This window comes from Ictidomys tridecemlineatus, chromosome 7, assembly GCF_052094955.1.
Source record: "Ictidomys tridecemlineatus isolate mIctTri1 chromosome 7, mIctTri1.hap1, whole genome shotgun sequence".
In the NCBI taxonomy this organism is placed as follows: Eukaryota; Metazoa; Chordata; class Mammalia; order Rodentia; family Sciuridae; genus Ictidomys; species Ictidomys tridecemlineatus.
Window position 1 is genome coordinate 185,587,888 of NC_135483.1, and position 14,655 is coordinate 185,602,542.

Below are 14,655 nucleotides of genomic sequence, written 5' to 3' on the forward strand. Positions count from 1 at the left end.
TTTGTAATAGATTTTATAAAAATGTATCTCCTGCCACGGTTATTAACATACTCTATATTCTCTTATATTATTTTTACAGATTTATGCTTATGCATATATTTTCACATTAAAATTTAACTTTGTATATGATATGATAAGTGGAATTAGGTCCCATTATTACCCCTTTCCCTTCTACCTCAAATGAACCACCAATTATTTTAAGTTAGGTTGATTTAAAATGATAAATTTATCACACCTTAAACATGCACGAATATATATCAATTTGCTTCTGGACTGTTTATTCAAACGATTGATTTATCTTGCAGAATCATTACTAGGAAGATTATCATTCTTGATAAAATACCCTTTTTCTCTCATGTCATTTCCTAATTAATGCTGGTTTACAGAAAAGGTGATTTTAACAAACAGAACTCAGAGAATGCTTTCTCTCAAGTTAATTATCACACATTGCCAAGCTGACAATGTAATGTTGAAAGATTTAAAAAAATTTTAAATTCCTAATATTTATAAATTTCACTCCTTTTTCTTAGTTTATTAGCTAGATACTGCAGAGCAAGGTGTAAAGGTAGTATGAAAGGTAAGCATCCTACCTTGTTCCTAACTTCAATAGGAAGATATCTAGTATTTTATTATTACTTATTGTTGTGCTTCAATTTTCTCTTAACTACAACTTTATAATATTAAGAACATTTCACTCCATTCTTAGGTGGCTAAGGGTGCCACATTCTAGAAATAAGAAGTGTGGATGGACTTAATAGATCTTGTTTGAACACAGTGCATTAGTCCTTCAATACCTGGCTGAATATAATTTATTAATACTTAAAATTTATGCATTTATGTTAAATAACCTATTACTTTCTCTGTTTAGTATTTTCTTTGTTCAGTTTTGATAACAAGGCTATGTCAGATTCGGATATTTCCCAAGAGTGTATTTTGCTTTTTGAATCCGAAGTTCTCTGTGCAGTTCAAATCTACATCCCTCCTTTTTTCTGTTTACAAGTAAACCTGTGATTTCTATGATAGTGAAACTGTCTATCTCTCCTTATATTTTCAACCATTTTCCTTTACATATCGTGAAGTCATATCACTAATGATTGTTACCAATTCTTTTTTTATGTAAATTTTTATTTATATGACAGCAGAATGCAAATTCTTATTATATATATAGAGCACAATTTTTCCTATCTCTGGTTGTATACATAGTATATTCAGTTCTTTTAGCCTCACATTAATTATAAAGAACAGAAACCCATTCCAACAAGGCAATTTATTAGAGGAAGTAACTGATAGTCTCCAAGGGAAGATGGTAAACTTGGGTCTCACATGGGCAAGGACAAAGATTTGGAAAATTAGGAAAAAAAAAATATATATATATATACTCCATTTTTCAGTCTCTCTATTTCTCTTTCTATTTCAATTCTGTTTCCCATTAATGTCCATAATAAGTCCTTATAACTGAAATTTATTCTTAGAAAATATTTTAAAAGTATAACAATATTAAGAAAAATATGTATTATTTTCCATACTTCTTGAAAACCAAATGCTAGTTATAAAATCCAAGGTATAAGATTACTATATATATCTCCATACATCCTCGTTTTAGGTATTCTAAACTACAAAAAATTTTTATTCATGCAAAACATAAAAAAAGAAAAGACTGCAGCATCCTACTATGGATTAAATGTGACACTGCAAATTGACACCACCTGTTGTACCTAGCTTCCAGATAGCTCATTAATAATCTTGGTATGTTTTAACATTGTATGGTCCTCTCACTGTTCTACAAGTGATTTGGGAAACCAAGAAAATGAGAAGGGACAGTATGCAACTTTCGCAGCTGGCTCAGTCATAAAGACACTGTATGTGTTCCTGGATTGCCCATTCTGGGAAAAGTCAGCCACCAGGATTTGAGAACAATCAGTTAAGTAGAAAGGCCCATGGAGAGAAACTAATGCTGTTTAACAGTAGCCAAAACAAACTTTCCAGCCATCTGATCCACCTTGGAAGTATATTCTCCAGCCCTAATCAAACCATTAGATGACTAAAGCCCCAGATGACATCTAAATGCAACCTCATAAAAGATCTCAAACTCTTCCTGAATCCCTAACCCATAGAAAATATGATTATAAATTGTTAAATTTTGTTTTTAAATCATTCAGTTTTGAGATTTGATATGTAGTATTATATAACACATCATCTTACTAAAGTCAAGAATATACAAAGATAAAGATGAGTTCCCTTTAAAATTTTTAAACACTTTCAACTATCTCCTATAAGCAGCAGAGTATAGAGAAACACATGGCACAAGTAAAAATAAATTTCATGTCTTCTCACTATGTACTGGATTTGAGGTGTGAGCAAGCAGGCTTTGGAGCCACAGGGAGGCACTGCATGGAATTCTAGGTACCCTAAGATCAGGTTTCAGATTTGTGACTTAGCTAAAATGGGGAATATTAGATAATTTTATCTTCTACTTAATAACTGCTCATTAGCACCAATGATCTCAACCCAACTGGAGAATGGAAAGAGTAAGCTTGAATCACTATTATAGCAATACTAATAATGGCTTCAGAAAACAAATTTATATTTTTGCTTATTCCATTATTTTTACCAGTTCTTTAAAAAACAGACCTTTGAAAATCAAGTTATTTATCAAGCAGTATATTTTGCTTAGAGTTCATATGATCTATGAAAGCTGCAGATTAAAATATCTATGCAAAACATGTTAGAGATAATATAATTCTAACTGTTTGAAAAGCCTTACAATGTCTGAGTAAGGTATAATGTAATTGATGTTCTTAGGACTCCCAATCACACATACTTGTGTATAAAAATTAAGGTTATGCTCTAGGCAAGATCCACCTGTTAAATATATAGGGGGGAAAAACCCTCTTGACTTAGCCACTTTATGACACATATATTTAAAAAAATTTTAAGTGTATCACACAAAAATGGTCATCTATTATGTCTCCCACATAAATGGGAGCCATGGAGATGAATACTAAAATATTCAAACTCACAATTTTGTTCTTCCTGTGTTCACCTCTATCTGAAAACTGGCTTTCAATTAAGTACAAATATAGCACCAATTTTCAAGCCTCATAAAATAGTCATTCACTATCTCAAGTTTAAACTATATTAAGAACCATATGATCTTCATTTCAACTCCAAGAGACCCTTTTAATTGCATAGGAAAAAATTACATGATTTTAATGTAATCAAATGATAATTTACTGCAGAGAAAGAAAGGGAAAATTAAAAAGGAATTGAAAAGCATATAATAATAATTTTCTAAAGCAAAAAAAAAAAAGAAATTTGACTATGCTATCAGGATAGTGTAAAGGACAAGCAAACAAACAGATTACACAGTGAAGAAATATACAGACCCATATATGGTTTTTTTTTTTTTTTTTTTTTGGTAAAAGTGCCAAGGTAATTAAATAGAGAAAAAAAAGATGTGCTTTTAACAAATGATACTGGAACGAGTAACTGTCCATGTGAGGAAGTAAATGTAAAAATTAAAGTTAAAAACTGCTTAAAAAAATGGAAGAAAATCTTTGCAATTTCAGGGTAGGTAATAATTTCTTAGGACATCAAAAACAAATTATAAAAGGAAAAATGTGACAATAAAAAACTGTTAGTATTAAAAAATTCTCTTCAAAGGTTACCATTAAAAAATGAAAAGACAAACGACAGAATTAAGAAATATTCATAACACATTTACCAGCACTTGTATCCAGGATAAAGAACTTTTATAATTTACTAGAAAAATAGTCCTATTAGCATACAAACTATTATGTAAAACTATTAAATACATATTATATTTAACATATAATATTAAATACAAACTATTATATATAGTTTGTGAACAGATACTTCACAAACTATATATATAAGGGGCTTACAAACACATAAAAGATCCTCAATATCATTAGTCATCAAAGAAAATCAAATAAAATCCAGGAGAGACAATTAAATAATTGAAAAGGCTACAACTATGAAGACTGCAGAGGATGTGGAACAACTGGCTCTCTCTTTCACTGCTGGTAGGAATGTAAAATCATACAGTTTGGCGGTTTCTTAAAAACAAAGCAAAGAAAACAAACATACAATTCTATTCATGTCAACCCAAATATGGTAACAACCCAAAGAAGCCCATCAACAAATAGAAATCAAGAAAATGGAGCATGTACACATAATAAAATATCACTCATCAGTAAAAAGAAATGAACTCCTGATATTATATAATAGGTTGAATCTCAAAAATACTATGCTATGTAAGGAAGAAATGGGACACAAATAACCCATATGATGAGATTTCATGAAAGTATAGAAAAGGCAGAACTCATCTACAGTAATACAGAACAGATAACTGGCTGCCTGAGGCGAGGGGTGATAGGATGAAAATGACTACAAAAGGGTTACCAAAAAATATGGAAATAATACTTAGGTCCGAAGTGGAAGTTACATAGGTGCTTGTTTAAAACTCAAAATGTGAAATTATATGAAATTTTTATATGAAAATTGTACTTCAATAATGCCGATTTAAAAAACAGCACCTTAAAAAAGCAGCAACAAAATGATCCAATAACACATGATATTCTTATAGTTCCATGGCCCAATTTTATGCAGTATTCTGTTAAGGTATTCAAAGAGATTCTCTTAAGGTTTCTCACATAAGAAAGACTCAGATAATGGTTAGAAACATATATAACAACAACTCATACCTCAAATGTGTATTTTTCTCTATTATTAAAGAGCATTAATATGGTCATCTGGAAAGTGGAAACTTGCAATATATGCTTCCGTGTATTTGAGCCAGTTACTTGTGCACCTCCAACACCAACTTCAGATCCATCTTCCTGTTTGATGTTTAAAAAAATATGAACAAAGATAATTATCTCCTAGTATCTATAACAATATATTTTAGAAATAAGTCCTGTAATCTCCACTCCCTCACCTGTAATAACAAAGATAATTATCTCCTAGTATCTATAACAATATATTTTAGAAATAAGTCCTGTAATCTCCACTCCTTTTTATTCCCATATAAAAAGAAATCTATTTACACACACATACACACACACACACACACACACACACACACACACACACACACAGTCTTTACTTAGGACTATCCCCCACACCCCCATCACTGTGAATATTTTCAGGTGGCTACCCGAGCATATAACTAACCAAGAGTTCCCTAAATTTAAAGCTAAAGTTATTTTAACACTGTAAAATTGGATGATAATACCACCCTTATAAATGACACTGTCTTCAATAATTAGCATATACACTATGCTTTAAAAGTCTATTGATCTCTTTAATAAACCTTAGTAGCACTGCTCAGATAAAATATTTCTCAGCAATAAAAAGGAATGATTTACTGGCACTATACAAAAATACTATGCTATATGAAAGAAGCTGCTCTATGAAAACAAGCAATAATCAAAAGTTGTTCTGTAGTATCTTTGATCTAGTCTCTTCCACTTAAATATATAATAGTGATAAATATTATCCAAGGACTATTACACATTTTAATATAAAAACCAAAGTACTTACACACTAAAAAAAATACTTTGTGTTATAGTGACTCATAACACGTGGAAAATGAGAAGATTCTAATTAAAATCTGAAATAAAACATTTACTAGGACTGGGTTATAGCTCAGTGGTGGAATGCTTGCCTAGCATGTGTGAAGCACTGGGTTCAATTCTTTGCACTGCATACAAATAAATACACACACACACACACACACACACACACACACACACACACTTACTAACAACTACAAAACCATATTTGCTGCCCAGATAACAACTTAAATATTTTTATTTAATGTTTTCTAAGTCTTTTATTAATTTTCAGTTTTATGGCAAATGACCCTGATTTGATTAAAACTAATGAAAACAAATTATTACTCTTAAAACTAATGATTTTAGATATTAAAAAGTCAACTACTTTTTTAAGAGGAAGACGAATCACTGATGCATTATTGATTTTTTAATGACTTTGCTAATGTGTGTTTCTTAAATCTCAAGTCCTAATTTTACTGGTTTTGATTAGCAATAGGGATTATAAAAGACAGAATTTTTAAAAGGGGCTCACAGCTCTGTATGCCCTCAAATCAACTTACATTTTCCCATTATTACCTCAAGTTTCTTTATATTTATTTACATTATCTCAAGTTTAATCTTATAAATGAAATTGAATATTTAAACTTTTTTATATTTAAGGCAGGTTTAACAATAAAACAAATTGTTTACCCAGGTCAGTTATATAAACAAAATTTTTAAGTTACTTAGAATGTTCAAACTGTGAACATTTACCTTTTTAACTGGACCATAAAAAGTGGCATTGAGATCTGCAGAACCCATATGATGCTGGAGTGTGAGCTGTCGACCACTGTGTTTGGCTAGGTAGAACCTTCAGCAAATCAAACTAGGTTTTAGAGAATCACACAACTTGCATATTAAATTACATACTACAGGGGAACAATCCTGAACAAAAATACATGTAAGGGGGACCTTAAAAGTTAAAATGACATCTTGGAAATTACTTTTTGTTTCAATTCTTCACAGAAGAGGAAATGAAATGGGGGAATATGAGGTCTCAACAACTTAACTAAAAATTAAATGATAAAGATAGCACACTAAATAATAATGCTACTATACATGTTGCCTCAACTTGTTGCTGAGCTCCTGCTATTTTAAGACTAACTTTTCTCCACAGTAACCCAATAAATGATTTATCCTAGTAACAGACATCAACTGTATAAAATACACTGTACAAACGCTGAAGAAAGGAAGTGAATATTCCTTTGCAAAAAGTTTTATGCAACTAATTCTTAAATATTAAAAGGATAAAGGATAAATCCTCCTTTAGAACATGAGGATAAAATGAAATATATTCATCCTTATCTGGGGACATCATTAATGCCAAAATTTATTTTAATTTTGGACAATTATTTGTACTTAGAAATACAAAGTCTGATTTAGGTTTACCTTCTAAATATTTCAAAAGCATGTCTTGGTGCTGGTGGGATGTTGCACTTTGGTGTGGCTGACTGAGTGGGCCAATATCCAGTCGTGAGCACCCGGACTGTGAGATCAACACCACCTAAAGATACCTGTATAAAACAGAAAATGTCTCCTAACATTATCAGTTCCCTTTAGACACTCCATTACAATTATCAAAGTAGTTGTATAAAAGTAGCTATCTTTATGTCTTATATCTGGTAAACAAAACAGATGTTCTGAAAGGTTAGGTCTGCCTAATGTTTTACAAAGTTTAACAACTGTGGCAAATAATCAAATTACTGCCTAAAATGTTAATTCTTAGCATGTAACAAAGTCTTACCCATATCATTGAGAACTGTAGTTTTGGACTTAAAATTTTTTAAAAAGATAAAATGTCAAGAGGTCATATCAATATCATTTTAGAGGAAACTTCTGGTATCATTAATCTGTTTTTAAATATTTTTACCATCTTAGTGTAAATAACATGTTCCTAATTTCCTACCTACATTTCAACTACATTAATCAAAACTTTCATGATTTAATGTGTAGTTTACATTCTAACAAATTATGCATAAGACACCGTAGATATCATGCTACAGAGCAGGTGCCCTCCAAATACATATATACAATGGTTAACAACTTTTACAAAATATAAACATAATCGTTACCATTAGATTTTTTTTCAAACAGAATTTTAAAGAATATCATAGGTACTTTTAAGGACAAACTATTATCTATACTACTAATACATCTTGTTACAAACCATTATTCCATTTTTAATCTAATCTGTATGATTTAATGATACAGATATTTAAAGGGGTGGTTGGGTTTATAAATATGAAGATGCAATATAGGCTCGGATTTCTTCAAAAGTTATTCTACTTGAAAGAAACTTAAACTAGATATCTTTGATGATACATAGAAGATAACACCATAGAAGAAACTGAGGATACACCAGCCCCTTATACATTTAAGATAATAAATCACTAAGCAATCTAAATTATACCATCTTGGATAATCTCATCATTCAGTTCCTGCTGACTCAGACTTTTATTTATCACAGACTTGCACTGTCTTACTGGCCTTTCTCTACGACAAACAAGATATTTAAGCCAGGAGCAGTGGCATACAACTGTAATCCCAGAAGCTTTGGAGGCTGAGGCAGGAAAATCACAAATTCAAATTTAGGCAGACCCTAAGGACTTAATGAGACCCTGTCTAGAAAATAAATTTTTTTAAAAAGTGGGGGGCTAGGGATGTGGCTCAGTTGTTAAATGCCCGGGGGTTCACTTAAAAAAACTTTAAATCCTCAAGTAACTTAAGTGCCAGCTTAGTGTCTTTGGGAGTCACAACACAAAACACAGAACACAAACTGGGTGTAGTTCAGTGGTACAGCGCCTGCCTAGCATGTGTGAGGCACTGAGTTCAATCCTTAGCACCACATAAAAATAATAAAATAAAGATCTTGTGTCCATCTACAACTAAAAAAAAAAGTTAAATAAAAAATAAAAAACAAAAAACATATAATACATTAAATTCTGCATTTGTATAGTTTGTTTACTCCCCCACCCCACCTTTTCTTGGAATGTGAGATTGTCTTTGAGAATGAAAATATTGAAGTAAAGGAGGTCAGGTAACTATCTGAAAGTAAAAAAAAGTCTAGGATAAAGTGAATAATATTAAAACTCTAGTAAACTTTACTAAGCTCTGTATTTTTCTATACTCTATAATGGTTTTATAAAAAGTAATTCTATTAATTTTCAGTGCATTCCTTCAAGTGGGGAAAAAATAAAAATTAAACACATATTTTCATGGAAACACAGTTAGTTTTTACATACCCACAGATAATAGTGTCGCTAATTTAAAGAAATGACACCAGATCAGTTAACTGTTATATAGATGAAAATCCTCGTAATGAAAGACTTAACAAAAACATATAAAAGTAGAAATCCAAGAAGAACCTTACCCCAGTTGCCTGTAGATGTTGCCTGAATTCATCCATTGTTGTGTTTGAGATGCTCATATCCCTAAACATTCCTTCCAGTTTTGAAGTAAACTGACATCCGCATTCAGTCTATGGAGGAAAAACACAAGTATATACAAATAAATGATGGATTTTTCTATGAGAAAATATAGAAACAAGTTATTCTATGTTATTGGCACTGCTGATAATCTCTGTAAATTTTTCTATGAGTTGTTATATGCCTCGTTACCAAATGTTAGGGTTTTAAGAATAACCCCAAGCATTTTGTTTTAAAAATGCAAATATCCAGACTCTTTCAGCGATTCCTATGTACTCCATGGAATACACAGGGCCCAAAACTCTGCATTTTTGAAAAGGACCTCAGTTAATTCACTTACAGGTACTTTATGAATATCTCTTCATGAAACAGAATTACATGGTGACATTTCTTTATTATTTCCTTATTAATTAATCTTCTCATAGGCCTCTGTGAATGTATCCTACCATACCATAATGTCCTACAACTTGAACAAATGTAAGGATAGACTGCCACTCTCATGAATAATCTACCTTTAACAATATCTTAAGCACACATTTAAAACCAAATAAATAATTTCCAATCACATGTTACTGGTGCTCAATCATGACAAGCATTACACATAGATATACTCTACTCCAACTAACTTACAACTTACCTTTAATTTAGATATCATATTTTTTTCAGAGTCATCAGAAACACTTTTATTCGTCAGAAGTCTCCTTGCCAGGTGTTGTTTATAATAACGTTCAAATACATCTTTTTCTTGCATAAACCTAAAAAGGACCATTGCCTTATCCAATATTGTTTCTACTTCCTGTTCTGTTAGCTGCAAAATTAAATTAAAAGACAACTACTATAAAATTTGAGTTATACAAAAATAGCACACCATAGCTCATCTACAGTTTTAAAACACTGCTTGAAAACAAACACAAATATCTAGGGGACAGAAGGGATGAAGTTTGACAAAGTGCCTTCTGCTTCATATACCAGAACAATGCAGCCTTACTGAGGTATTAGAGTAGAATTCCATTTCCAATAGGACTATCACTGAAATGGAAATGTGAGGGAACCACAAGGTTGAATTAAGGGATGACTAAGTTCAGCAGAAATAAAACTTAAAGAATATTTCAGAAACCTCTACATAATAATTAGAAACTTACATACCCAAAAGATAGACCTTTTCACTTAAGCACATTCAAACCTAAATTTTGCACAGAAGGGTAAAAATCTGTTATAATCCAGATAATAAAGACTCCTTGCCCTTATCTCTAAAATAAAGGCAAGATGATACTATGACAAACTGTATGGATTAAGCTCATGTATTTTAAAATGAAAAGATACATGATTTCTGTGCATTCTTAGTAATATCATTTTTTTTACTATAGTTATTGCCTGTATAAACCAGTGGCTACTTGTTACTTTTCCTTTTGGCTCAAAAATTCCAAGATGACCATTTCATCAAGTGTGATCAAACACTCTTGCTGGGCACAATGGTGCACACCTGAAATCTCAGGAGCTCAGGAGGCTCAGGTAGGAGGATCAAAAGCTCAAAGTCATCCTCAGAAACGTAGTGAGGCCCTAAAGCAACTCAGATCCCATCTCTAAATAAAATATAACAAAGGGCTGGGGGAGTGGCTTAATCCCTGGTATCAAAAAATAACAACAACAACAAGAACAAAAAAAAAAAACCCCTCAAACATGCTTGATTTTACTTTCTATGTTCTCAAGAGAACTCCTAAGGCCCCAGATATATTACAAAGGCTTGAAAGTGAGTTGCAGTTAGATTTTCAAACTTACTTTCTATATGTTCCCAGAATTCAACTACTGTCTGATAATACAATCCAGAACCAGATAAAAGAAAGCAACACTGTACTACTGGAGAGTATGCCAGTTTTTAATGCCAATTGTAAAGTAAGTGAAATGTCAAAGAAATTATGATCATGTCAAATATTTTAAACAATACTTTTTAATAGATCACAGCACATTTAAGCACAGCGGTTTGACTTAATTTTTCTATCTATAAAATTTATTAACTTTATACTTTATTTTCTAACCTTACATCAACAAATACATTTTAACATATTTGTAAATGCATGACGACTTACCCCTTTGACTCCCTTTTTCAGCTTATCATCAATAAATAATGAGAGGTATTCGGGAGACCTGGAGTTGAGGTTAAGGAAATACTCAAAATCACCAGCAATAGTCTGTTTAAAGAGCCGGTCATTATTAAATGATTCCTGAAGGAAGCGATCAAATCTACTCTTCAGGTCCAATAAGCCCTTATAAATAAAAACAAATTTAGGACACATTATAAAAATTTTGTACAAATATACTTACGATCATTTATGTTTATCTTAACTTTGTTGGTAATAAATGTATACATTCACAGTTAAACTTATAGGATCTATATAATTTTCAAGTCTGTATGTAGCCCGTATTCAAAATGTCAGTGATGAGAAAGCATGTTATCTTCCACATACATATACTATATTAGAGATGAATCAATGATTTGCCTCACAGCTTTGACCTACCAGGTTAGTCAGAGAGAAGCTTAAAAATGCATGAAGAAGAGGGGATTATATTAAAACATGAATAATCTGGAGTATAATTTACTTAACAATTCCGCTTGCAAGCAAAACATTTTGGAATAAAAAAGTATTTAACTTAAAAAATGTTTTTCCCTCCAACACATTAAAGCATACATAAAATAGAATTCATATTCATTATTGAGACTATTTAAACAAGGTCTTGATCAGGTTAACGAATGAAGAGTTGCACAATGAATGAAGAGACTGGCTCCCTGATATAAATATGTAAAACTTGCAAAATTCTAAAGTTTAGGATAATTACACATTAATAAAAGTGATCTTTTTTAGCACTTGTCAAATGACTTTATAAAAACTTGAAGAGAATCTTCTGTAACTCACTTGAATATAGTCAACTGGATTCTTTCCTTCTCCCTCCTCAGAAACAAGGGCTTTACCTTGCTCCCGTAAATAAGAACTCATACATTCACACATTGTCTTCAAACCATTTGGCACACGACTAAATAACTTGTACATACAAGCAAGGTCTGCAATTAGAAAGAAAACATAAATTGGCTACATTAAAAATTATAGAAAAAATGTGAGTCTGTGTTTAAGAGAAGTTTTTTTCCATTATCACCATCTGCTGACCACTAGGACTACTAAAGAACAGCAAAATCAGGGGGCTGGGGTTGTGGCTCGGTGGTAGAGCACTCGCCTCACATGTGTGGGACCCTGGGTTCTATCCCCAGCAACACATAAAAATAAATGAGTGAAATGAAGGCATTTAAAAATAAATAGCAAAATCAAAAAAAAAATTTAAAAGCCTAGTTGTTATTATGATTTATGAACAGCTTTTAAATGAGATGTTTTGAAAGCATCAATAAAATATCTTAGGAAACTTTAATTTTAATTTACACGGAATAGAAGCTGCCCTCACAGCATAGTAAAAAAAATGTCATTAAAAATGAAAACTTTGGGAGGCCTGGGTTGTGGCTTAGTGGTAGAGCACATGCCTGGCATGCATGAGGCACTGGGTTCAATCCCTGGCACCAGATAAAAATAAAAACAAATAAAATAAAGGTATTGTGTCCATCCTACAACTAAAAAAAATATTTAAAAAAATGAAAACTTTCAACATAATTTATCATATGTAACTCTAACATAGAATCTATAAACATGCACCAAAGGATAATTCTAATTATGGTATAGCTGGCAGATACTTCATAAAGAAAAAACTTTAAAAACCAATTAAAATTTTATCACTCAATTGACAAGGATTTACAATAAATAAAGTGAAGTGTAATAGGATTTACTTCATTACATGTTAAGTTTAAATTTATGATATAAAAATCTATTCTTTAGTACTCTCCTCACAGCTATTCTTAATATCTCCCAGTGATATCCTAAGCAAACATCTATATTTTACAAATTAGTGGTATCCTAAGCAAACATCTATATTTTACAAATTAGCCTGGAAACTCTGGTCTCCATCATTTTTCACAAACCTATAATGTAGATTTGAAATACCGTTTTTTCCATGGGTGAAGTATTTCTATGAAATACTTACTTACTGGGAGACTATGATGTCTCAGAAATTTATGTTCTAAGAATTTTTACTATCAGTAATGTTTTAAAATAGTTTTAGAACAGCAGTTTCTAGATCAAGGGTTGGCCAATTTTTTTTTTTTGTACAGCACCAGATACTAAATGATTTAGGCCTGTAGGTCATCTAGTCTCAGATGCTACTACTCAGTTTTGCTACTGTAACAAGAAGGCAGCCACAGATACTACAACTGCTTCAAAACAAACTTTATGGGCACTGAAAATTCATATAAATTTTCATGTGTAATCAAATATTTGATGTTTCTTCAAATAGGTGTTGGGCCAGATTTGGCAGACAAGCCATAATTTGCCTCTAAAACTAAAGTTATATGTATTTTTTAAAAACTTAGAAGCAAATCTTATAAAAGACCTATCTTATAGCTTTCCATATATTTGGCATATATCATCACAAATTTCCCACATCAAAAACAGGTATTTTAAAATGTGACAGCAATTTATATACCCAAACTATAACAAATTTGGTACAAATACCTCTAGCCAAATTATTCTTGAGTTGTCTAATCTGTTCCTATGTTATTATAAGTTTTGCTTAGATATATATTTAATGGTATGTAAACTAATATATGTTCATTGTATTTAACTGTCTTGATATAGTAGTGAATGAAAGAGTAAATGAAAAATAGTGGCATTCAAAAAATTAAATATTAGTTCTTCACATATCTAATAAAACAATAAAAATGAAATAACATTTAAGCAATTTCATACAGCTATGGTGCATCTAATAACCAAAGAAACTTTATCCTCCATTCATAGAGAAAATTGTTTTTCACTTTCTGATACATGAGAATTTGGCTTCATAATGGTGAATGTGACTCTGACATATTCTCAATAAACTGCTCAAGAGCAGGGCCTACCACAACTGAGACATTTTGCAATTAGGTTTCTCGTGGTAGGTCAGGAAAAACGGTAGTCAAGTGACTCAAGAGGCAGAGGTAGGGGCAGCCTCGGCAACCTAACAAGACCCTAGCTCAAAACTAAAAAAAAAAAGGTCTGGGATACAGCTTAGTGGTAGAGCACCCCTGGGTTCAGCTGCCACAATCCCCCTAAAGACAGACAGACAGACAGACAGAGACACAGACACACAGACACACACTCAAATAACAATAATTTACAATCAACTACTTGATGAAAACATTGAAATATAACAGGAAAAACTAGTAAATAACTATTATGCTATTGTTTTAGTCATATATTTATTAAGTACTTGTCTTGTTGGGCAAATCTAATAAATACCTTCAACACATGTCTCCATGCAGGTTACAGAAATGCTGTAATTCAAGCACATCCAGAAACTTCAAACATTTTCCAGTCCCTAATTTCCACTTTAGTCTGCAGGGGCCATTTAGATCAAGACTCAAAGCTCATGGGCCAAATATATCCTGCTATCTTTTTTCTGTCCAACTCATAAACTAAGAATAGTTTTCACACTTTTTATAAGTTGGGGGAGAGGGAGAATTAAAAAATATATATATATTT

General features: G+C 31.6%; 1 protein-coding gene across 3 annotated transcripts in view; it reads right to left on the reverse strand.

Annotated features, from left to right (window-relative positions):
* Cul3 (cullin 3) overlaps positions 1–14,655 on the reverse strand; it is an 81,631-nt gene that overhangs the window by 8,684 nt on the left and 58,292 nt on the right. For all 3 annotated transcript variants that reach the window (XM_078018094.1, XM_078018093.1, XM_021729997.3), the window contains 7 exons: positions 11,956–12,101; positions 11,131–11,307; positions 9,681–9,851; positions 8,989–9,096; positions 7,008–7,132; positions 6,333–6,429; positions 4,728–4,862 (listed from right to left, as the gene is read on the reverse strand). In XM_078018094.1, coding sequence (XP_077874220.1) covers positions 4,728–4,862; positions 6,333–6,429; positions 7,008–7,132; positions 8,989–9,096; positions 9,681–9,851; positions 11,131–11,307; positions 11,956–12,101 — 959 coding nt within the window. The remainder of the gene's footprint in view (positions 1–4,727; positions 4,863–6,332; positions 6,430–7,007; positions 7,133–8,988; positions 9,097–9,680; positions 9,852–11,130; positions 11,308–11,955; positions 12,102–14,655) is intronic.